This window comes from Capricornis sumatraensis, chromosome 12 (assembly GCF_032405125.1).
Source record: "Capricornis sumatraensis isolate serow.1 chromosome 12, serow.2, whole genome shotgun sequence".
NCBI classification, from domain to species: domain Eukaryota; kingdom Metazoa; phylum Chordata; class Mammalia; order Artiodactyla; family Bovidae; genus Capricornis; species Capricornis sumatraensis.
The window spans coordinates 23,044,460-23,068,891 of record NC_091080.1 but is presented as its reverse complement, the minus strand read 5'-3'; the positions used below and the strand labels follow the sequence as shown (position 1 = coordinate 23,068,891).

General features: G+C 40.6%; 1 protein-coding gene across 3 annotated transcripts in view; it reads left to right on the top strand.

The window, feature by feature from the left end:
• The window catches only part of EPSTI1 (epithelial stromal interaction 1), a 100,480-nt gene that overhangs the window by 30,139 nt on the left and 45,909 nt on the right, over positions 1-24,432 (top strand). For all 3 annotated transcript variants that reach the window (XM_068984436.1, XM_068984438.1, XM_068984437.1), the window contains exon 6: positions 12,095-12,168. In XM_068984436.1, the coding sequence (XP_068840537.1) occupies positions 12,095-12,168 (74 nt within the window). The remainder of the gene's footprint in view (positions 1-12,094; positions 12,169-24,432) is intronic.

Here is a 24,432-nt window from a genome sequence, read left to right as displayed (position 1 = left end):
GAGACAGGGCTGCCCACTCCAACCCTTGCACAGGCTTGATTTCTCTGGCTAATTGGCTCGGACTGCCACCCTGACCTAGTTTTTCCTACTGTATATGAATCTGTGGCTTTCATACTAAATGTGAGCCTATTTAGTAGCTTGTGTCAGGTAAAAGAAAAATGGACATTAGCCATCTCGAAATGGCATGCTTCACATTGCCAGTGTGAAAATGGCCAAGGGAAGCGATAATGGCTGTGCTTATGGAGCATTTATTCTTTGAAATGCACAGCAGACACACACATGGACACCGGCCTACAAAACACCACCCTCCTCCCCAGGCATATGGCTGCTGTCCAGGAACGACAAGCCCAGGAGAATCCAAGCAGCCTGTTGCCTCCCAAGGACTTCCAGCTTGACCCATTGGTCTTAACACCCCCTTGACCTCTATTTTGTCCTATCCCAGGAGGGTCCCCGGACTTCCCAGGTGACACTAATGGTAAAGAACCTGCCTGCCAATGCAGGAGACGTGAGAGACTCAGGTTTGATCCCTGGGTTGGGAAGATCCCCGGGAGGAGGGCATGGCAACCCACTCCAGTATTCTTGCCTGGAAAATCCCATGGACAGAGGAGCCTGGCAGGAGGCTACAGTCCATGGGGTTGCAAAGAGTCAGACTTGACTGAAGCGACTTAGCACACAAGCACGCAGGAGGGTCACCCAGGAACACTGGGTCTCTTTCCGATTGGTTACTACCTGTGTGTGAGTGAGGAGAGGGTAAACTGCATTCCCTGTATCCTTAATACACACAAAGGTATGCAAGGCAGCCAGTCCTTTAGCATCTGGTCTCCTCGTTGGTGTCCGGGAGGAGTTAATCCTGTGGGCTCAGGGGCACTTAGGCGAGGGCATCCGGGTGCTTCAGGTAAGCTTGTATTCCCTGTACTAGAGGATGTTGATGATGCGTGCTCTTCCAGCGGTGTGCTGGGACCTCCTTGTACTGGCTCATGACAGTGGACTGTTACAGTTTTAGTTGACTTCATGTTGGTAGATTGAAACTGACCGTGAGGGGGTATTTCCACCACTGGAATCAGTAAATGCTACAAATCAAGCACCCCTCCCCTCCTTGCTAGAGCTAGGTGTTGAATTCATCAGCACACTGCTGCTTCAGCCTAAAGGAAATAAGGCTTCCCTCCCTGTCTCCCAGTCTAAAACCAAGCCTCAGAGGGCTGGTGGGGGGCAAAGATTCTGTGAATTATCTGGCATGTGATGCGTCTGATTTAAAAGTGGATTCCAGGCAGAATAACGCCCCCTCCCCTACTCTTCCACATTCTACTCCCTAGAACTTAGAAAGATGGGATGTTACGTGGCAAAGAGGAATTCAGTTTGCAGGTGAAATTAGTTACTAATCAACTTACATTCAAATAGGAAGAATAGCCTGCATTATTCACGTGGGTCCAGTGTAATCATGAGGTTCCTTAAATTGGGAAGAGGGACGCAGAAAATTGAGAGCATAAAGGTATGGAGCTGCTGCTGCTAAGTCGTGTCAGTCGTGTCCGACTCTGTGCGACCCAACAGACGGCAGCCCACCAGGCTCCCCAGTCCCTGGGATTCTGCAGGCAAGAACACTGGAGTGGGTTGCCATTTCTTTCTCCAATGCATGAAAGTGAAAGTGAAGTCGCTCAGTCGTGTCTGACTTTTAGCGACCCCATGGACTATAGCCCACCAGGCTCCTCCGTCCATGGGATTTTCCAGGCAAGAGTACTGGAGTGGGTTGCCATTGCCTTCTCTGAAAGATATGGAGCAGGAGAAAGATTTAGCCTGCCATTGTTGGCTTGAAGATAGAAGAAGGCCACTGGATAAGAGACTAAACCTATAGGTAGGAGCTACAAAACTGTGACATGGTACCCCTAGCTCTACACTGACCAAACAGATGACTGGCACTTCGGACAGCAGGACATAAAAATAGATGTGATTTCTGGAAACAGAGTTCTTATTGTAGGGGTTCAGTTCAGTCGCTCAGCCGTGTCCAACTCTTTGTGACCCCATGAATTGCAGCACGCCAGGCCTCCCTGTCCATTACCAAGTAAACTCAAACTCATGTCCATCGAGTCGGTGATGCCATCCAGCCATCTCATCCTCTGTCGTCCCCTTCTCCTCCTGCCCCCAATCCCTCCCTGGATCAGGGTCTTTTCCAATGAGTCATCTCTTCTCAGGAGGTGGCCAAAGTACTGGAGTTTCAGCTTTAGCATCATTCCCTCCAAAGAACACCCAGGACTGATCTCCTTTAGAATGAATGGACTGGATCTCCTTGCAGTCCAAGGGACTCTCAAGAGTCTTCTCCAACACCACAGTTCAAAAGCATCAATTCTTTGGCACTCAGCTTTCTTCACAGTCCAACTTTCACATCCATACATGACCACAGGAAAAACCATAGCCTTGGCTAGATGACCTTTGTTGGCAAAGTAATGTCTCTGCTTTTCAATATGCTATCTAGGTTGGTCATAACTTTTCTTCCAAGGAGTAAGCGTCTTTTAATTTCATGGCTGCAGTCACCATCTGCAGTGGTTTTGGAGCCCCCCAAAATAAAGTCTGACACTGTTTCCACTGTTTCCCCATGTATGTCCCATCAAGTGATGGGACCGGATGCCATGATCTTAGATTTCTGAATGTTGAGCTTTAAGCCAACTTTTTTCACTCTCCTCTTTCACTTTCATCAAGAGGCTTTTTAGTCCCCCTTCACTTTCTGCAGTAAGAGTGGTGTCATCTGCATATCTGAGGTTATTGATATTTCTCCCAGCAATCTTGATTCCAGCTTGTGCTTCCTCCAGCCCAGCATTCCTCATGATGTACTCTGCATATAAGTTAAATAAGCAGGGTGACAATATACAGCCTTGACGTACTCCTTTTCCATAGGAACCAGTCTGTTGTTCCATGTCCATTTCTAACTGTTGCTTCCTGACCTGCATATAGGTTTCTCAAGAGGCAGGTCCAGTTCTCAAGAGACAGGTCGGGTGGTCTGGTATTCCCATCTCTTTCAGAATTTTCCACAGTTTCTTGTGATCCACACAGTCAAAGGCTTTGGCATAGTCAATAAAGCAGAAATAGATGTTTTTCTGGAGCTCTCTTGCTTTTTCAATGATCCAGTGGATGTTGCCAATTTGATCTCTGGTTCCTCTGCCTTTTCTAAAACCATCTTGAACATCTCGAAGTTCACGGTTCACATATTGTTGAAGCCTGGCTTGGAGAATTTTGAGCATTACTTTACTAGCGTGTGAGATGAGTGCAATTGTGTGGTAGTTTGAGCATTCTTTGGCATTGCCTTTCTTAGGGATTGGAATGAAAACTGACCTTTTCCTGTCCTGTGGCCACTGCTGAGTTTTCCAAATTTGCTGGCATATTGAGTGCAGCACTCTCACAGCATTATCTTTTAGGATTTAAATAGCTCCACTGGAATTCCATCACCTCCACTAGCTTTGTTTGTAGTGATGCTTTCTGAGGCCCACTTGACTTCATATTCCAGGATGTCTGGCTCTAGGTGAGTGATCATGCCATCGTGATTATTTGGGTAGTGAAGATCTTTTTTGTACAGTTCTTCTGTGTATTTTTGCCACCTCTTCTTAATATCTTCTGCTTCTGTTAGGTCCATACAGAATATGGATATCTTCTGTCCTTTATCGAGCCCATCTTTGCTTGAAATGTTCCCTTGGTATCTCTAATTTTATTGAAGAGATCTCTAGTCTTTCCCATTTTGTTGTTTTCCTCTATTTCTTGCATTGATCGCTAAGGAAGGCTTTCTTATCTCTTCTTGCTCTTCTTTGGATCTCTGCATTCAGATGCTTATATCTTTCCTTTTCTCCTTTGCTTTTTGCTTCTCTTCTTTTCACAGCTATTTGTAAGGTCTCCCCAGACAGCCATTTTGCTTTTTTTGCATTTCTTTTCCATGGGGATGGTCTTGATCCCTGTCTCCTGTACAATGTCACGAACCTCAGTCTATAGTTCATCAGGCACTCTGTCAGATCTAGTCCCTTAAACCTGTTTCTCACTTCCACTGTATAATCATAAGGGATTTGATTTAGGTCATACCTGAATGGTCTAGTGGTTGTCCCTACTTTCTTCAATTTAAGTCTGAATTTGGCAATAAGGAGCTCATGATTTGAGCCACATATTGTAGGGGTTGCTACTGCTGCTGCTAAGTCGCTTCAGTCATGTCCGACTCTGTGCAGCCCCATGGACAGCAGCCCACCAGGCTCAAAAACTCAGCTGTAGTCTTTGGAGGGCACTCATATTGCTAGCTACCTGAAAGCCTTGTGGACATGACAGCTGGTACTGGAATCTGCTAATTTCTCTCAACCTCAGTATATTATTTGAGCTCCATGAGACCCATTTTGGATCTCCAGAACTGTAAGATTATTAACAAACTTATATTGTTTTAAGCCACGAAGTTTATAGTTGGTATAGCACCAACAGAAAGCTAATATACTCCATGTGGTTATACAGCGTATTAATTTCTCTTCTTGGAAAATCTATATGGAAGAGAAAATATCTCTAAAATATTAGTGCATCAGCAAAATTAAGTCCTTGAAAAAAACAAAACAACGGCATACCACATGCAAGTACTTGCTTTGTCACTGGAGCTCAGCATGGTAGACAAGTCTTCAGGAATCGTCATAGCAAGCCTTTCACTCAAATGCAGTGCCATGAAAATAAACCTCCACCACACTTTCCCCTCGTAATCACATTGATGAATTAAGTAATGGTTTGATTTTTTTTTTCAGACTTTCATAATGCCCACAAACTTAAAAAATGAAAATCTCCAAGTCCATGTCAAAGACCTTCTTTACCTCTTGGATTTTTCTTAAACTGCTTTTGATCAACACATGTTTGAAATAATAGATAGTGCTATATAGTTTACGAATATTTTCATTCAATTCTCCCAACTTCTTAGAGCATCAGGACGTCAGAGAGGGCAAGAAACCAGCTAGAAATCTGAGTGGCAAATGAAACCTTTCTTTGCTCTTTCCAATAAACGATAAAGTCATAAAGCTGATGAAGTTATGTGGAGCCTTAGAGGTCATGGTATTTTTTATAGACACTGAAAAACATAATTAGTTAGTTTTCATGCTAAAAGTGAGGTAGGAGCTACTTCATACCTACTTCATTTTCTATTAGCGTAGAAAACAAGGTCTGCATATTAGGTGCAGAGGAGCATTCACATACATGTTTTTAAGGAATCACACCTGTTGCTTATTTCTAGGAAACAAACAGTAGTAAGGGCTAATGACTTTAGAACAATTTTAGGGTTAAAACTCAACATCAAGGTAAGTATTCCAATACTGCTTTTAAAAATTGAGAAAAGTTTCCATTTCTGAAAACTTTCAAGGAACAAAACCAAACTTTCGAGTTTTTCCCAGAAATATGGTTCCTACATTATGCATTTCTTTGTGCATGACCCAGCGTGGGCATTAAGCCTCTGATTGTTGAAATGCAGTAGGGTCCCATTAATTGACCCCGTTAATTAACACATAATGTTGGGATGTTAATGATATCTCTGAAATGCAGGTATAGGACAAAGTGTAAGCCATTTGTTTATTTATGCTTCACTCTCCTTATCTGTAATAAAGTGTGTCTGTGTGTTAGTCACTCAGTCATGTCTGACCGACCCTTTGGGACCCATGGACTGTAGCCCAGCAGGCTCCTCTGTCCATGGGATTTTCCAGGCAAGAATACTGGAGTGGGTTGCCATTTCCTCCTCCAGGGGATCTTCCTGACCCAGGCATCCCACTCACGTCTCCTGTGTCTCCTGCATTGCAGGCAGATTCTTTACCCACTGAGCCATCGGGGAAGCCACTGTCTGTAAAATGGGTATAATAATATAATAATGGGACTGGTGGGATTAAAGGATACATGCAAACCCCTTTGTATTGAATTCCGTGGACAGTGCTAAGTGAGCACGGAATAAGGTGCCCTGGCCTAATTGACTATATTTGTAAACAAGCACCCTGTCTCATTCAACTGTCTTACTATTTTTAAACTATTTGTTTATTTGGCTGAGTCGGGTCTTGGTTGTGTCGCGTGGGATCTTCCGTTGCAGTGCACAGACTCTAGCTGTGGTGTGGGGCTCAGCAGCTGTGGCGCCTGTGCTTAGTTGCTCCGAGGCAGGTAGGATCTTAGTTCTCCAGTCAGGGATTGAACCCTCTGTCGGCTGTATTGCAAGGCAGATTCTTAACCCCTGGTCCATCTGGTAAGTCCCTATCTCTATTACTATATTAACCTCTCGTGTGGATGGCAGACAGGACTTTTATTTTACACACAAATTGGATTGGCTTAATTATTTCATTTTCACTAAGCTCACATGTTCATTGGAAGGACTGATGCTGAAGCTGAAACTCCAATACTTTGGCCACCTCACGGGAAGAGTTGACTCACTGGAAAAGACCTTGATGCTGGGAGGGATTGGGGGCAGGAGGAGAAGGGGACGACAGAGGATGAGATGGCTGGATGGCATCCCTGACTTGATGGACGTGAGTCTGGGTGAACTCTGGGAGTTGGTGATGGACAGGGAGGCCTGGCGTGCTGTGATTCATGGGGTCGCAAAGAGTCAGACACGACTGAGCGACTAAACTGACACTCACATGAACTGGGTTGCTGGAGAAAAAATACATTTGGCTCCTCTTCTCACAGAAATTGTTCGGCTTCCCTCTCATCTGGGTCTTTTATCATCCCCAGGGCACAGCGTTTTCCTTTGCAGTCTAGGCTCATCTCTAATTATCAACATTGTTCTCCCTTATCCTCATTTTTCATTTTCAACACATGACCTCATTTCTCACCATCTCAGAGATAAAGACCATGAGGCTGCAAGTCTCTATATTTTTCTGTTTCCTTACTCTTTCTTTGCTGCTTCTACACCCACCTCATCTCAGGAGGAATAAGAAACTGCTTTTCCTTGTTGCCGTGATGGATTCTCCCACGTGTGCTTCCCATCCCATCCTCTCTTTCCTCCATCCTCCTCAGGAACCTTGTTGCTCCGTCGGTTAAGGCTCCATTTCTTCTGTAGCTTTCTTGTTTGTTTTTCTCTGTTGGGGTATAATCATACTCAAATCTCTCACCTTAAAAACAAATCTTCTCTATGTTGGCTTGCTTTCAACTCCTTCTTCCCAAACATCACAGCTCAGCTTCTTGAAAGTCTTCTCTGCCCCAGTGGATTCCCACATGCCAGTCTGTAGACCAACTCCTATCAATCATCTGAACTGCTCCCCTCCAAAATCCGTTTTAAGTGATGCTCCCTAGGTGATTTGCTGAGCTCAGCTGGCTTTTAGGAACTCACTCTCTTTGCGTCCTCACCTTTACTTGCTCCTTGGTGGGCCAAATTTGACTTCGGTCTCTAGTAATTCATTGGTTTGGATCTAGCTAAGATGGAGCTTAGCTGAAAAATGCAGTGGAGACTCTTTAGTTCCTAATTTATTTAAACTGTTTGTAATATTGTATCTCCTAAGCACTCTGTCCTTCAGATTCTCTCTTCTGGATTTCCTCTGGACCCTGTTCCCTGCTTGTTTTTCTATACTGATGTTCTGTCAGGTCCCTTCCGTTCATCTTCTCATTGCCTTGCGCCGCCATATTCCTAGGTGAAAGCCCCCACCTTTCCACATCCGGATTTTGCTTGTGCTGATGATCTGTGAAAGCCACATCTCCAGACCGTATTCCTGAATCGCAGAACATCTATTTTACTGTATGCTTCCTATTCCTTTCTAGATGTGCCACAGTTTATCTCAAATACAAATGAGCATACTCCTAACAGGTTCAAAACTGACCTCACATTCATTCTGATGCTCTTAAATCATAGTCACTTGTAATCTTCCCTCTTTTTTGACTCATCCTATTATTAGTATGGATTTCCCACGTGGCACAGTGGTAAAGAATCTGCCTGCCAATGCAGGAGGTGTGAGAGATGTGAGTTCGATCCCTGGGTTGGGAAGATCACCTGGAGAAGAAAAGGTCAACCCACTCCAGTATTCTTGCCTGACAATTTCCATGGATGGAGGAACCAGGCAGGCTACAGTCCATGAGGTTGCAAAGAGTCTGACATGACTGAGTGCATGCGTGCACACACACACACACACACACACACACACACACATTAGTATAGCTCACCTCCCATATTTCCTTTTTACTCTCCTCTTATTTCTGTCCCCTATTTTTTTCCAGACTTTGTCCTTTCTTTTATGTCTGTGTTGTCTTAATTTGGGACTCATAACTTTATGTTGTGGCTTGTGAGGACCACACCATTGGTTTTTATATTTGTGATCCTTTCTGCAGCTTATCCTTCATGTTGCTTTCAGGATTAACTGCTTACTATCCTGCTTAAAGTAACACAGTGGCTCATCATTGCCTTTAATGAAGTCCAAACTCCTTTACTTGGCATATAAATTTCTTTATAATTGCCCCTTCCTCCTTTCTCAATCTTATCTTCTACCCATCTTGTACCAACCCCTTTGAATTTATACATAAGCTTCTTGGGGTTTCCTGAACTGATATATTCTCTTCTGCCTTTCGGTACTGAAAATACATGTTATAAATATGCCCTTTTCCTAGTCAGGGCCATAACTAGCCCATCATTGCCTTCATGCAAATTAGAAACAGATGCTTCGTCCAGGCAGGCAGTTCTGTGGGTGCTCAAACTGCCACAGAGGTGACAGATGGTACCTTTGTGTGAAATAGACAAAGATACCTCTGCCATGCTGAAGCCCCCTTTGCCGGGATGCAAAGCTTGGGGAGCTGAATGGTGCCTCTGTTTTAGCCCTTCGGACCTCTCTGCTGGGCCCCTGGGCAGTGAGAGACTCATACAGTGGAATGCAGTATCCTGTTCCCATTATCCCCGTTTCCTCCTGCGAAGTTCTTGCTTAATATTGGTCTCCATGTAGAATTTCTATCTCTCACTAGACCTGTGGTTCTTATCCTTTTGTTTGGTCATCAGCCCCTAGGGAAATCTGAAGAAAGAAAGCTATGAACTCATTCACCATAAAACTGAGCATACTTCTAACAGACACCTAATTCATGAACCCAAGGTTAGAAACCACGTTCCAAATGTTATTCAAATTTTGGCTAACCCTGACTCTACCCCTAACCCAAGATGGGGCCTGCCACATAGAAGATACCCAACGAATGTTTATGGGAACTATTGAAAGCATTTCTCCAACAGGCCAATTCTGTGCTTGTTTCTTTATATTCATACTAGAGATTTGCAAACCTCTACTCTCTAATGTATTTTACACTTTGCCATCATGGCTTTCTTGTCTGTGGTCCCAGCTAGCTTCTCGAATTTTCCAGGGTAGGCACTGCTCGGTTTATATCTGTAGTCCCAGCATCTAACGGAACACAGTATGGAGCATATAATGGGCATATGATGAAGGTTTACTGAGTGCCTGGGATTCAGTGATAGTAAATGATTTGCTTAAGGTCACTCAGTGACGGTGAACCTAGAACTGACTCCATAATTTTTTCTTCTGGACCTCATGTTCCTAGATATTTTACATTCTGCCTTTGTATATGCATGTGTAAGTATGGTTGGGTGACTCCTTAACTCACTGCTAAATGGACAGAAAGAAATAGTCTGACTAAATCTAAGTATTTGGATTACTGTGCTAAAATACCTGGGCTTCCCAGGTGGCTTAGTGGTAAAAAATCTGCCTGCTAAGCAGGAGACACGGGTTTGATCCCTGTGTTGGGAAGATCCCCTGGAGAAGGAAATGGCTCCCCACTCCAGTATTCTTGCCTGGGAAATCCCATGGACAGAGCAGCCTGGCAAAGAGTTGGACACGACTTGGTGAACAACACAAAATAATTAAAACAACTACCACAGTGGAAGGGGCTGAATACTCAATTACTCTAGAATTTTGAGAACTACTTCCCCATCAACTCTTCAGGGATACACAGACCTTTGTTGGATGGATTTAGCTACTGGGTAACTATTTCTGTGAGCTGAGTACAGTGACAGTCTACTAGTGAAGAGATGAGAGTCCATGTTCCAGTCTCTGACCTTGCTGAAGGAACCCAGCCTTGGCCTCTAGATGCCTGTGTGGCTTTCTCACTGTTCTCTCGGTAGCATTCCTAATTCTGGTTTGATCAATACCTACCTGCTGCTTGCCTGCTGCCTTTTAACCCTTGGCCCCCCTTTCTTCCCCCCGAGATGTGGGGAGCTCATCAAAATTGACCACTTTTGGTCTCATGAGTCAGGATTTTTTTTCTAGATTGAGATCATGTTTATTCAGTTTGCTTCCTAGAACTGTTTCATTAATAACCCCATTGCCTTGTATTATAATTCATGCTTTCAGATTGTAGTAAATTTTCCTATTAATATTTTTTTTTTCCTGAAACTGAAATCATCCATTTTACCTTTCAAGATGGGATAAGTAAATAGTTCTGTGTGAATGAAGACTTCCACGGAAATGAACACTTTTTTCCCTCTTTGGAAAATGGAACTAAACTTATGTTAGAGTTTGGAAGTGATGATTTCTGTATTCCTTTTTCACAGGTCTTCCCAGTGGAGAAGTCCATTTTTTTTTTTATTAAAGCAAATAAAAGATGCTTGACATTAAAACTTCAAATCTCTCCTGTGTTGTGGAACTTGTCTCAACTCCCCATTAAATTTGCTGTCTAGGAAGTCTATCCGATCAGGATATATAGAGTGATATATATATATATATGTCAGAGAAGGCAATGGCACCCCACTCCAGTATTCTTGCCTGGAAGATCCCATGGATGGAGAAGCCTGGTAGGCTGCAGTCCATGGGGTCGCTGAGGGTCGTACACGACTGAGCGACTTCAGTTTGACTTTTCACTTTCGTGCATTGGAGAAGGAAATGGCAACCCACTCCAGTGTTCTTGCCTGGAGAATCCCAGGGATGGGACAGCATGGTGGGCTGCCGTCTAGGGGGTCGCACAGAGTCGGACACTACTGAAGCGACTTAGCAGTAGACTTAGCATATATATATATGCATGTCGTATAAACTATTTAATCATTACATATATATATATTTATATCAACTATTAAACCATTTATCATCATTTTCATTTAACATGATTGGTATGGAAATTTTATGTTTTCCCTAGAATATTTTGAAAACATTGCTTAAGATAGAAATATTGCTATCTTCTGAACTAAGATTAAAAATATGAAATACTGAGTTTTGTGATTATACCCATCAAGCTGGGAGAGGGGGACCATGGAAAGAACTCGGAGCTTCTGGCTTTCATTGTAGGGCCCAAGAGCTGTGAGAGGGGTATTATGTTTGCAGCCCTGCTAGGCACCATAACGGATTATGGAGGCCACCTGAACCTAAAGATTTTGGACCTTGGGTAATTTTAACATCATGATTCTGCTTAGCTCAGTTCAGTTCAGTCGTTCAGTCATGTCTGACTCTTTCCGAACACATGGATTGCAGCACCAGGCCTCCCTGTCCATCACCAACTCCCAGAGTTTACTCAAACTCATGTCCATTGAGTCGGTGATGCCATCCAACCATCTCATCCTCTGTCATCCCCTTCTCCTGCCTTCAGTCTTTCCCAGCACAAGGTCTTTTCAAGTGAGTCAGTTCTTCACATCAGGTGGTCAAAGTTTTGGAGTTTCAGCTTCAGCATCAATCCTTGCAATGAATATTCAGGACTAATTTCCTTTAGGATGGACTGGTTGGATCTCCTTGCAGTCCAAGGGACTCTCAAGAGTCTTCTCCAACACCACAGTTCAAAAACATCAATTCTTTGGTGCTCAGCTTTCTTAGTTCAACTCTCACATCCATACATGACTACTGGAAAAACCATAGCCTTGACTAGACGGACCTTTGTTGGCATAGTAATGTCTCTGCTTTTTAATATGCTGTCTAGGTTGGTCATAAGTTTTCTTCCAAGGAGCAAGCGTCTTCTAATTTCATGGTTGCAGTCACCATCTGCAGTGATTTTGGTGCCCAAAACATAAAGTCTCTCACTGTTTCTATTGTTTCCCCATCTATTTCCCATGAAGTGATGGGACCAGATGCCATGATCTTAGTTTTCTGAATGTTGAGTTTTAAGCCAACATTTTCACCTAAAGCTTCCTTAAAAGATAATATTCCATTACTTGCAATTTCAGAGCAACAAATTAGAGGAGAAAAAAAGACTTCAAGAAAACCTCAGAAGAGAAACTTTCAGAGAGCATCAGCAATAGTAAGTTTGTTTTCAGAACTTTGTACATTTTACAGAGATATTGTTCATTGTGCTTTTAAATTCCAGTTGAAGGTAACTGTTTAAAATATCTGGTAATGAATTTTTGCCTATTAATTATGTAATTGAACTCTAAAAGTGAGTTTCTAAGTTTGGAGACATCTATACTCACCAAAGTCGTGGTTAGTAGTCAACAGATTAGAGTGAATACTGCTAAATTTGAGAAATTCTGAATAACTTGGAGGGCTTGACTTTTTGGTAATCCAGATTAGTTTTGATTATGAAGACTTCCGAAACACCAATATAAGCAAGATGATGTTTGAAAAGAAGTACCCAAGCAGAATCTAACTAGGGATTTAGCTAATGGATTGAGGACTTACATTTTTGTAAACAAGATTTGAGAAATAATTTCGCAGTTATCAGCAAAGCTCCAACTGATGGTCATACATCAAGGTACTTTTTCCAGTGTGACTTGGGAATCACAGCAGCTAACATGTATAGGGCAACCACAATATGCTTTATCATAAGTTGGTGTCCCAGCTCTAAGTAACACCACCTAAAAGAACAGACAAAATCAAAGAACCGTATTTCTGTCCCTAGATTAATACCAAACATTGTAGAATTAAAACCAAGCAGATCTGGGTTCAAAAATCCTAGCTCCATTCTCCAGCTGTGACCTTGGACAAACTACTAAACTTCTTGGAACCTCAGTAGTTTGTTTTTTTCCTAATAGGGTTGGTAATATCCCATCAGCCATTTGTAAGGATTAAATAAAATATATCAATGGTATACAAGTGATTTCATTTTATGGGGACTTGATAAGTAACTTCATACAGAAAGAGGTTCTTGTTGAATCGGATCAGAAAACTCATTTTGTAAAGACTGTATAGAGATTTTTGGTTGCACCAGAGCTAGACATTGGCCTCCCACTTTCAGATGGATTGTTCTGACTGCTTCCTCTCATCTGTTCCCATCGTTATACCTCATTTGCAGAATTTAAGCTTATTCGCATGTTGGTGTGAGCATATGTGACACCCTAAAGTGTATTCCTCTTCTAAGTACAGCCCTCTCTGGTTTTCTCATTCCACTGAAATTTTCTTTCATCTGTTGTAAGCAACAACTCCTTGCTTTAAGACTCAGGTCGGAATGCAAAATATGTTTCTCAATATTTCAATTTGCCCCTTCTCAAATGGGGCACTTTGCCTCTGCTACCCAGGCCAGGTAAGAAGTGGGAGATGGAATGGGGTTGGGTGGAAGTGCTAATGAATGGTATTATCTTCCCCACTTTAGTTTTAAGGCAGGCATGGGGTAAGAAAGCTGGTGTGAAGCTAAACACCAGGAGAAGTTGACTGTCCTGGAGATTGAGGGAGGCAGGCAATAGACTTGGGTTAATGTATTGTTGCCTCTGCCTTCTTTGGTAGATAATGGATGAAAGCTGATTTCTTGGCCAATCAGAGGAGTTGAAGGAGACACAGGGATTCCACGGGAGCATGTTGCCTGGAGACAATAAGAAAGTATTTTAGTATTGTAATGTATTGTAATACATAATAAAATGCATTTGTCCTGTGGCATCCTCCTTTTACACTGGAAAAGGGAAGACCTTCTCACTGTGAGGAATCTTAGGTACAGGACTAGGAAAACAAGCCCATCCTCTACGAAGTTTTAACATGATAAGGTGAAGGATAAGAGATTCTTAGAGTTTTAGCGGATGTGGGAGATTGTGTCAGCAAACCTTTTTTATTTTTCCTAGTCCTCCAGCTTCTTGAGTTTGTGTTTTACTAAACATTAGAGATCATCCTTTTTCTGTAAAGAAAAAAGAATTCTACCCTCAGCCACCTCACACACTATCAGTGGAGCTGAATTCAATTTCATGCACATTTCACTCTTGCTTTCTTCTGCTTATCGTAAAAGTCCCAGTTAACCAGGAAAAAAAGAAGTTGGCTGAAAATGAGAAGTATCTCAAATTGATTTTTAAAGCCTATTGAGAAACACAAGAAGAAGTATACGTGTGTGTGTGTTTTAAGTATATTGTGTTTTGAAGTGCTTTTGAAATTAAAGGACTAGTAGCTAATGAAATGAATGACCATTATATAGCTAGAAATATGAAAGAAACTTCTTGGAAAAGATGGATCCTCTGTATAACAAGCCTTTATCATATTTTCTTAGAATCAATTTATGATGGAGAAACTGAATAGGAGAGCTGTTAGAATTTTTTTTTTTTTTAATATATGTTTAGCTGCACCAGGTCTTCGTTGCAGCACCGAGGATTTTTGACCTCCGTGGTGGCGCACAGGATCTTTAGTTGCAGCATGTGGCATCTTTGTTCCCTGACCTGAGATCAAACCTGGGCCCCCTGCATTGGGAGCATGGAGTCTTAGCCACTGGACCACCAGGGAAGTCTCCCCTGAGCTGTCAGAATGTTAACAGCACAAAGTTTTCACTAGACCAACCAGGCTGTTCCCTATTCCATCCTCTCACCCCAAAATTAGATTCTTCTGAAGGTGTTCAAATGAAGGATCACAAAATAGAAACACAAATAAGGAATATTTTCGATGCCGTGATATGTGTGATTCAAATATCAGACTGGGAGTCGTGGTCTTTGTTTTCTGTAGAAAAGGGCAGCCATGGACTTGAGCAGACTGTGACTCCAAGTTGCTGAAGAAAAAGCTCCTGATAGTATCCTGGGGCACCACCACGGGAATCTTAATGTGCTCTTTCTTACCACCTTGTTCCAGGCTTGTTCATTTGCTTCTGATTATTTTTAGTGTTGTCAATTATTTAGCTAACAGGCAGAAAACTAGGCTTTTATTGACATCTAAAGGGACTCTCCTGAGTGTAATAATGAAGGCGGTTTATTGAATGCCTGTGAGGTTGCTTTCTAATTGTACACATTAATCTGCCCATGCAAGCTGGCTGGAAATACACAAGCAGATTGCACACGCAGATGGAGCACACGGGATGGCTTTTATGAAAGGACCTCTGGAATGTACTTCCGCAGTACTGTCTTTTCCTTAACAATCGAATGACTGTGACTATTTCAATTGGCGGCTGAGAACAGACCAGATTAATGGTGCATTAAGTCTGCTATTCTGGCTGGGGACAGACTCAAATTTCACGGTGGAGAGTTAGTTCTAGGATTCTTGAGCATGAAAGTGAAGGGGAGAAATAGGCTTCTAACCTTGGCATGGTTTTCATCATTATTTTATTCTGTCATTCTTTACTGCTTATAAAGGGTGAAATGTGATTTTTCAGGATTTTTTTTTATGAGTCAATAGTACTAGTAGATTTAAGGATTTGAAGTAACAGTTAATAAACCTGTGTGTGTGTGTATTGTTATAATCAAAGAAAGGATGTTGTGATTTAGATTTTTCAAATTTCAGCATTTTTAATTTAAATGGTAATTTATTTTGAGTCCTAGTCATCTTTCTAACCATGTGGCTTTTGGATGGATGTCAAGACAGGTTTGAATTTGGAGACTACTTAATGAGTTATGGGGGCTAGGGTAAGGTGTGAATGGGGCAATCAGATGCATTTTGGGTGCAGGTGTTAGGAAAAACAGTGCTCTCATAAGGATTTGCTGGAGAAATGAGAATTGTGTGTGTTTTGAGCATTTATAATTTTAATTCCTATCTAATAATCATTTAATATAATAGATTATACATTTGTATGGTTTAAAAAATATAGAAAGTTGTGTGGCTCTTTAAAATGCTATTTCAAAGTAATAAGCTGCTATACTATTGAGAACTTGGGGTATTTCAGCCATATTAGGCATATTATATACATTTTTCATTTAATTTTTAGATCAATCCTATTAGAGATATATCATCTTTTTTTTTTACAGGTGGAGGGATTGTGTAATTTAAATTCTACCCTTCACTTTCATGCTTAATCCTAGGACTGACCCTCCACTGTGAAATTTGAGCCTGCTGCCAAAGTCACAGACGCAGTGAATGATGAGGTCCAATCTTGGTCCTGAAATTTGGGGGGCTAGGGAAAATGAGTATTTCAGAGGTGTGGTCAGGAGCATCTGCCTGGGATGGGTGATAAGTACTGTAGCTCATGGCGTTGGGTGGGGGTGCTGTGGAGAAGACTATCGATCAGTTCAAAGATAAAGACTTGGGCAAAACTGACTTCTGATTCTTCCAAGGAAGATCTAAATTTTGCCAGCGGGAAGCAAAAGAAAAACCAAGGAATACGTCTGCTTTCTCTGATTTTCCTCACACGTGAATGACATCCTCTTCCAGGTCTCACATGGGATTAATTCCACAGTTAAGCTTACTGTAGGGTACATGGGCTTTTGTGAACTCTCCTGGGTAGACTCAATATGTAATGTTTCTAGGGGAAAAGGGGCTCAGTTCCTTTTTTTTAAATTTGTTTGTTTCTTTATTTATTTTTGGCTGCACTGGGTCTTCACTGCTGTGTGCTGACTTTCTGTAGCTGCACAAGCAGGGGCTCCAGTTGCAGTGAGCAGGTTTCTCACTGTGGTGGCCTCTCTTGTGTGGGGCACAGGCCCTCAGGCCTACAGGCTTCAGTAGCTGCAGTGCCCTGGGGCTCTGGAGTGCAGGCTCAGTAGCTGTGGCGCATAGGCTTAGTTGCTGCACAGCATGTGGCGTCTTCCCAGACTAGTGACTGAACCATGTCCCCTGCATTGGCAGGTGGATTCTTAACCACTGGACCACCAGGGAAGTCCAGGGCTCAGTTCTTAAAACCTTAGTTGGAAAAGCGTTTGGAACCAAGCTCATTCCCAAATAGGACCTTCTTTTCCCACTGCCAAGCATCACCATGCACTCCACCTGCCGATGGTAATGTTGGGAAGTTTTCTTCACTCCCGCCATTGGAGCCATGCATCTCTTTTACTTCCGTTTGAATGATAGTGTGATTAGTTCCTAGGAGGCACATCTTCATCTGTTTTAGTTTCTGAGAGCCAGGGATCCAGGCAGGTCTGCTGAATATGCATACTTAGGTTCCAAGTTTGTCTTCTAATATGCTCACAAAACTTCTAATGCCCTTCATGGGAGCTTCCAAAAGACACTTAAGGGCCAAATTGATCCCTTATCCATATGGTAGGCTTACATCCAACCTCACATTTTATAATCCAAGTAAGGTGAACCAAAAGTCATCCTATTCATAACTTTCTGTCTTATGCTAATGAAGTGAACTGATAGATACCAAAAAGCCTGATAGGATTTGGGCCTGTGTTGAGTGATGTGGGAGAGGGTTTGAGAAGACAGGGCTTTATTCTGGGTTGGCTGTTATCGGCAAGCAGCAGTAATAGTGATTAGGTATCAAGTATCTTTTAAAAAACTTTTTAATTTATATTGGAGTACAGTTGATTAACAATGTTGTGTTAATTTCAGGGGTATTGCAAAGTAGTTATCAGATATGTTATTTAAAAGGAGGGAAGATCAGAGTGAGACTAATACTGTAATTGATTAATAAGCACCAGTCTCTATCATTTGCCAAAATACTGGGGGTTTAGTTTAATAGTCATTTTTTTAGTTTAGACAAGGTTCATACATTTTTCTTTGTTCAGCCATGTCATGGAGTGGTCTTATTTTTTCTTAAGCCATAAAATGACCTCCTCTGATACTGATGTTGTATGAAATTACTTTCAATAGGAGAAGACCAAGGTTTAGCTACGAGTTCCAGGCCAGCTCCTGGATGTCAGGAACAGCTTCTGCCTTTCTTAGGATATGATTGTTATGCCCAAGTCGCGAAATCTCCCAATGACCACCAGGGAGCCGGTATCCGATGCAAAAGCAAGAGTTTTTATTACCAAGCTCGAGCTGGGGCTCCCACCGGCACTGACGCAGTGGCTATAGGGAGGGAGCCCCGAGTTTTGGGTTACACTGCTTATATAGGGAATATTCAGGTGAAAGCATAACAAAAAGGGGTGTTCAGGCTGAAGGACTACTGATTGGTTACCCTCTTCTACAGGGTCGTGTGTGGATCTCTGATTGGTTTTTTTTTTTTCACTTACATGGTGAATCATTATTTCACAAAGGTAAATCATCACTTCCAAGGTAAACACAAATGTAAATCATTACTTCCAAGGTAAATCACAAATGTCACAAATGTAAATCACTTCTTCCAAGGTAAATCACAAATGTAAATCATTACTTCCAAGGTAAATCACAAATCCTTGAACTTAAAGTCAGGAGGTTTATCCTAACGGCTGATTGGCTCGTGCATAGTGGGGCAAGTTTAGGCAATATCCAAGGTCTAAGTCTGTTTGTCCGGTACCTTTGCAAAAATGGAGTTCTTTTACAAAATGGAATAGCTTAGGCTCCTCATTGATTAATAATTGGTAAAAAAAAAAAAAGTTGACTGGCCACTTACTTACAAAGTAGTTTCACTTAAACTATCTCTCATCACTGGAACATCATACCATCAGTGCTCCCCCCTTGGGAGGGTATATCAGGACCCAGATATACCAGGGACCAGACTGCCTGCCTGGTCTCAAAATTTAACTTCTGACATTTTTAATCTCTCTGCTTTATGTTTTTTTTGGCTGCAAGGCATGTGGGATCTTAGTTTCCCAGAGAGAAATTGAATCTGTCCCCTTTCAGTGGAAGGGCCAAGTCTTAACTACTGTCCTAACAGGAAATTCCTGTTTAACCTCTTTGAGCCTCGGTTTCCTCATATGTAGCATGGGGTGGGGCTAATATTTGCTAAATCAAAAGAAGATTAATCAGTATAAACCACGTAAGAAATCAGACATAGTACTTGGAGGGAGACGGTGGAGTATAAAGGAACAGCAAACAAGAACAGCAGAGGAAGAAGAGAGAGACCAGCCAACTCTCGCCTTTACCTGCAAGGGTAGAGCCTAAGCACTTCTAGACAAGAGATTCATTAAGAAGGCCCCAGGGCCTGAAAGAGCGCCTGGTAAATATACCATGCCTGGAGGGATATGCACCACAAGCTACCTGCATAGCTAGCCAATCACTGCTGTGTGAATACTAAGATATTTACTTAAAAATGTCACCACAAAATGAACTCTGGTCAAACAAATAAGGAACCCTAGAGACAGGAAGAGATATCAGAACAATTGTGAATAAAGAAAACAATGACATTTATAGTTAAATACGTGATTAACTTTTTTCTTTTTCATTATTAAGAATCAACATGATCAAAATAAAATCATGGAGGGCTTCAGTGCAAGAAGCAGGATATGGATGGAAGAGAGAAAGATAGGAAGTAAAACAAGTATTATTTTTTATATGAGTGAATGTTAATGAATTCCAGATATTGATGTAAAAAATAAGTAATCATGTTTTTATTATATATTTAATTATATTAATGTTTAAATAGGATATATAACAAAAACATAAGAAACAAATCAAATGAAAAGTTGATAATTACAACAAAAGGCAAGAAAAGGTGTGGAAGTTTTGTAAGCAACAAGACAGTAGTCACAGTAAAATGTTCAGTTCAGCTCAATTCAGTTCAGCTCAGTCGTGTCCAGCTCTTTGCGACCCCATGGACTACAGCACGCCAGGCCTCCCTGTCCATCACCAACTCCCAGAGTTTACCCAAACTCATGTCCATTGAGTCGGTGATGCGATCCAACCATCTCATCCTCTGTCATTCCCTTCTCCTCCCTCCTTTAATCTTTCCTAGCATCAGAGTTTTTTCAAGTGAGTCAGCTCTTTGCATCAGGTAGCAAAACTACTGGAGTTTCAGCTTCAGCATCAGTCCTTCCAATGAACATTCAGGACTGATTTCCTTTAGGATGGACTGATTGGATCTCCTTGCAGTCCAAGGGACTCTCAGGAGTCTTCTCCAACACCACAGTTCAAAAGCATCAATTCTTTGGCAAAAAGTTATATAGGCTAAATTTCCTTATTAAAAAACCTTTCAGATTGCAAAAAGAAAAAAAAAAAAAGCAAAAATCTAGCTGTATGTTACTATTAGAGATAGCTACTACAACAAAAAATAAAGGCACAGAACATATATCCATAAATGCTGATAAAAAAGGCAAATGTAGCAATACTGAGACACAACCAAATTCAAGATGAAAGCATTCAATAGGATAAAGGATATTTTATGCAGATAAAATATGTAATCCACAAGATAATATGAACTATAAATACCAATAGAGATGTGAAATATATGAAACAGAAACTGTTGAAGTCTATATGTAGATTATGGATTTGTCAAATTTTCCTTTTATTTAACTAATTCTCCATAGAAATTAATAGGTCATCATGTAAGCCAAAAAAATTTCATAAGGCATAGAGGATATATAAATAACAATGACTTAGCATAATTATACAGACATAGTTACAAAGTATTGTGCCAAGTTTATGAAAATGCCTATTCTTTACAAATGTGACTTAATTACCATTGGCCATGACTGAAAGCCCTGGAGTAGGAAATATCAACCCACTCCAGTACTCTTGCCTGGAAAAATCCCATGGACAGAGGAACCTGGCTGGCTACAGTCCACGGAGTCACAGAGTCAAACACAACTGAAGTGACTAAACAACAGTGACTCAAAGACTCTCAGCAAATTCCCAAAATACTCCCCAAATCTATAAAGTCACCATTCCTAAGGGGGAAAAATGTAACAAAATTAGAAATTAAGCAATAAGAAATTTTAAAGTCTATCCACTGAAAATTTTAAAATTTTAAATGGTAGGTTACCATCTGTCACCATATTGGATTTATTGTACTGACCATTTCATAATGTATAAAAATATCAAGTCAGTATACCTGAAACTAATATTATGTTAATTATTATTCCATTAAAAAATAAATATTCAGGTTTCCTGGGAGGATGGGGGAGACTATTAGGATAAAAATTTTGAAATTACAAATTACCTTGATAACAGAATATAAAGTTTAAAGTATTCCACATTAAAAATCTATGGAATGTGACTATAGAATTATTTTTAAAATGTAGAGGTTTAAAAGCTTTTAGAAAAATGGAAATAAAATAACTAAGCACATAAAATAAATGCAAAAGAACAGAAAGAAGGAATAAATGAAGGCAGAAAAGTGATGAAGTTGAATAGAAAAATTTATCATCGATAAACCAAAGCCTAAGTTTTTTGTAAAACTCTGATAAAATGGATAAAGTTTTGACTTGTCTGAGTAAGGAATAAGGAAGAACTCCAAGGATAAGAAAGGAAGTATAACCACAATTCTAGAAGAGAAATACTATGTCCTACTTCTGTTAATTTGTTTAACTCAGATTTCCTAATTTATTTCCTAGGAAAAGGTATGCCATTAGACTTGAAACCTGAATAGAATAAAAACTCTAAATGGAAGAGAAAATGTAGTTTGATCTCATCTTTAAAAAGCAAAACCAATACAGTATTGTAAAGTAAAATAAAGTAAAAATAAAAATTAAAAAAAAAAAGAATCAGCAAGTGAAGCAAGCTTTTAAGAACACAGTAAAAAGAATACAAAATTTTAATAATCAGAATTTATTATTTTAATTAATAAAATTAAAAAATAATTGAGTTAATTAAAAAAAAAAAAGGACACTAGGCCCAGCTGGTTTGAAAACAGAAAAAGAAGGCAACTTTTTCAGTAAAGTCAGGAACAGGATGACAAGAGTATTTGCTATGACTGATAGGGATTTTTAGATAGGAAATTAGAGAGAATTTATTTGTAACAAAGAAAGAACTTAAATACCGGAAAGGAAGAGATAAGTGACTCTGATTGTTTATCTAAAACCTCTCAAGGGACTTAACTAAAAAATCCTCAAGGGACTTAACTAAAAAACTGTTAGAACTAATCAGTTTGGCTATCATGAATGAATCTAAAATCAATATGCAAATACTTCTGTCTTCACACCATCAAAAGTCCACTATAAAATATAATTAAAAGAAAAATTTCATTTACAATATCTATCGACATTGTAAAACAGGTGAATGTAAGTCTAATAGACTTTTATCTATAAAAGAAAATACCTAAAATAAGATGAAAATAAATACAGAATATCTATTTACTAGAAAAGGAAAAAAATCACCATTGTAAAGATAATTCTACTCTTCATATATAAATTAAACAGGACCTTTTATGAAATATGATAAACCAATTTTAAAGAGAAAAATATTTAAAAAATAGACAAACTTGAAAAATTGAAGGGATAAGGGAGAAGCTGGTGACATGAATCATATACAACATAGGTATGGTAATAATAAAAAAGTGTTATTGGCATTGCAGTTAATAGTGAATGGAAGAGAGTCTACCATTCTCTTGGCCGTGTCCAGCTCTTTGTGACCCCATGGACTGCAGCATCCCAGGCTTCCCCATCCTTCATTATTTCCTGAAGTTTGCTCACACTCATGTCCATTGAGTCGATGATGCCATCTAACCATCTCATCCTCTGTCGTCCCCTTACTCCTACCCTCAATCTTTGCCAGCATCAGGGTACTTTAGCTGTTGATACAAGTATTTTTTTCAAATCAGTGTCAAAAGGACAGATAATTTGACAAACTGTATTAATTCAACACAGAATGTAATGAACGATGCTTTAAAATTTTTGTGGTAGAAATGCCTTCCTATACTATGTGTACAACTTAGAATCCAAGGAAAAAAGTACAGATTTGACTACAGGAAAAACTTATGCTAGATGACATAGTGAACTACGTTACAAGGAAGTGATGGTCTAGGAGAAACTATTTACTTCAAAATAATAAAGGCTTAGCTTCACAAAGAACTCTCACAAATTAATAAGAAAAAAGGCAACTCCAGAAAAACTGGCAAAGGGATTGAAACAAATAGTCCAAAGAGAACAAATATAAACGAAAAAATATTTGAGAAACACAAGATAAAATTTTTATTCTAATGCATTGATAGTATCTCACAGGAAATGTGCTCTCATATATTCAAGAGTTTGTACTGTACCTGGTATGTATGAGCTTCCCTGGTGGGGAAGTTTCTACCAGTATGTACGGGCTTCCCTGGTGGCTCAGATGGTAAAGAATTGTCTGCAGTGCAGGAGACTGGGTTCGATCCCTGGGTTGGGAAGATCCCCTGGAGAAGAGAATGGCTGCCCACACCAGTATTCTTGCCTGGAGAATTCCATGAACAGGGGAGTTTTGTGAGGTACAGTCCATGGGGTCACAAAGAGCTGGACACGACAGAGCAACTAACACGCTTACCACTTACGCACCTGGTGCATGTCAAGCACTACACTAGGTTAGCAAGTTCTTGGTGTGTGTACTATGTTACTGAGTGGTGCTCCTGTGGCCACCCTCTGACTAGGCACCCTTCTTACCTCACTGTCTGTGCTCTGCAGTTATTGGAGTTTGTGTGTCAACTGACTAGGCGATGAGAGAAGGAAAAACTACTCCAGCCACCCCGCAAGGAGCCTGCCTTCCTAATTATGACTCTTGAGGGTTAAAATGGGTCCTTTAACATTTTTATTAGCACCTCCTTATCTGTCACGGTTCAGCATCGGATGTGGGCAACCAGGCAGAGGAAGCTGTGTGGCACAGCCTGTAACCCTGTGGTGCAATGGCTGGCGGGCGCCTGACTCATGAGCTCTTACAGATCACTGTGAATGTTTTTAAACTGATTGTTTTTTAAAAATCCTTGTTGTTTACCTTTTTTTTATATATGGTACTTGTGCATCTGTTGATCCCGTAGTCCCAAGTTATCTCCCCACCCCCACCCTCTTCCCCTTTGGTAACTATTATAAGTTTTTTTTAATATAAACTGATTCTTCCCTGAACGTTAGAGATGCTGGTAGTCTTTTCTAACAATTTTTTTAAAAAGCCTTATAGGAATTATCTTTGCCTTTCTGGCCTATTTAAATAAGCCAACACATACATATTTCACTCTCTGTGATCTTTCCCATATATTTTATCCTTTCAAAAAGGTCAAAAATTTTTTGATTGATGAATCACCATTAACATTGATATTCCATCATATTACATTATAACCAGTCATATCCCTCTCCTTCCCTGACTTTCTCGCCCTCCAGTTTCTCCTTCCAAACCCCCACTTGTCCTCAAATGAGGCAAATCTTAGTGGTACTGAGATAAACGCCTATTCATTTTCACACCACGGGCCTAGGCAGCTGCTGGACCTGACACCAGTCAGCCTTAAGGACAAGTGCTTTCCTCCCCTTTCTCACCTTCTCCTCCCCTAAGGTTCTGAAATAACTAAGATGCCAAGCTTAACCCTTTAGAATTCTACTTTTTCTACTGTTCCTCTGCCCTTCTTGGCCTCTCCTCATGTCCTGTGAAACTGATAACCTAAACTGAGAGGCGATTCTGTTGTGTATATTATGTTGTATTAGTAGGGTTG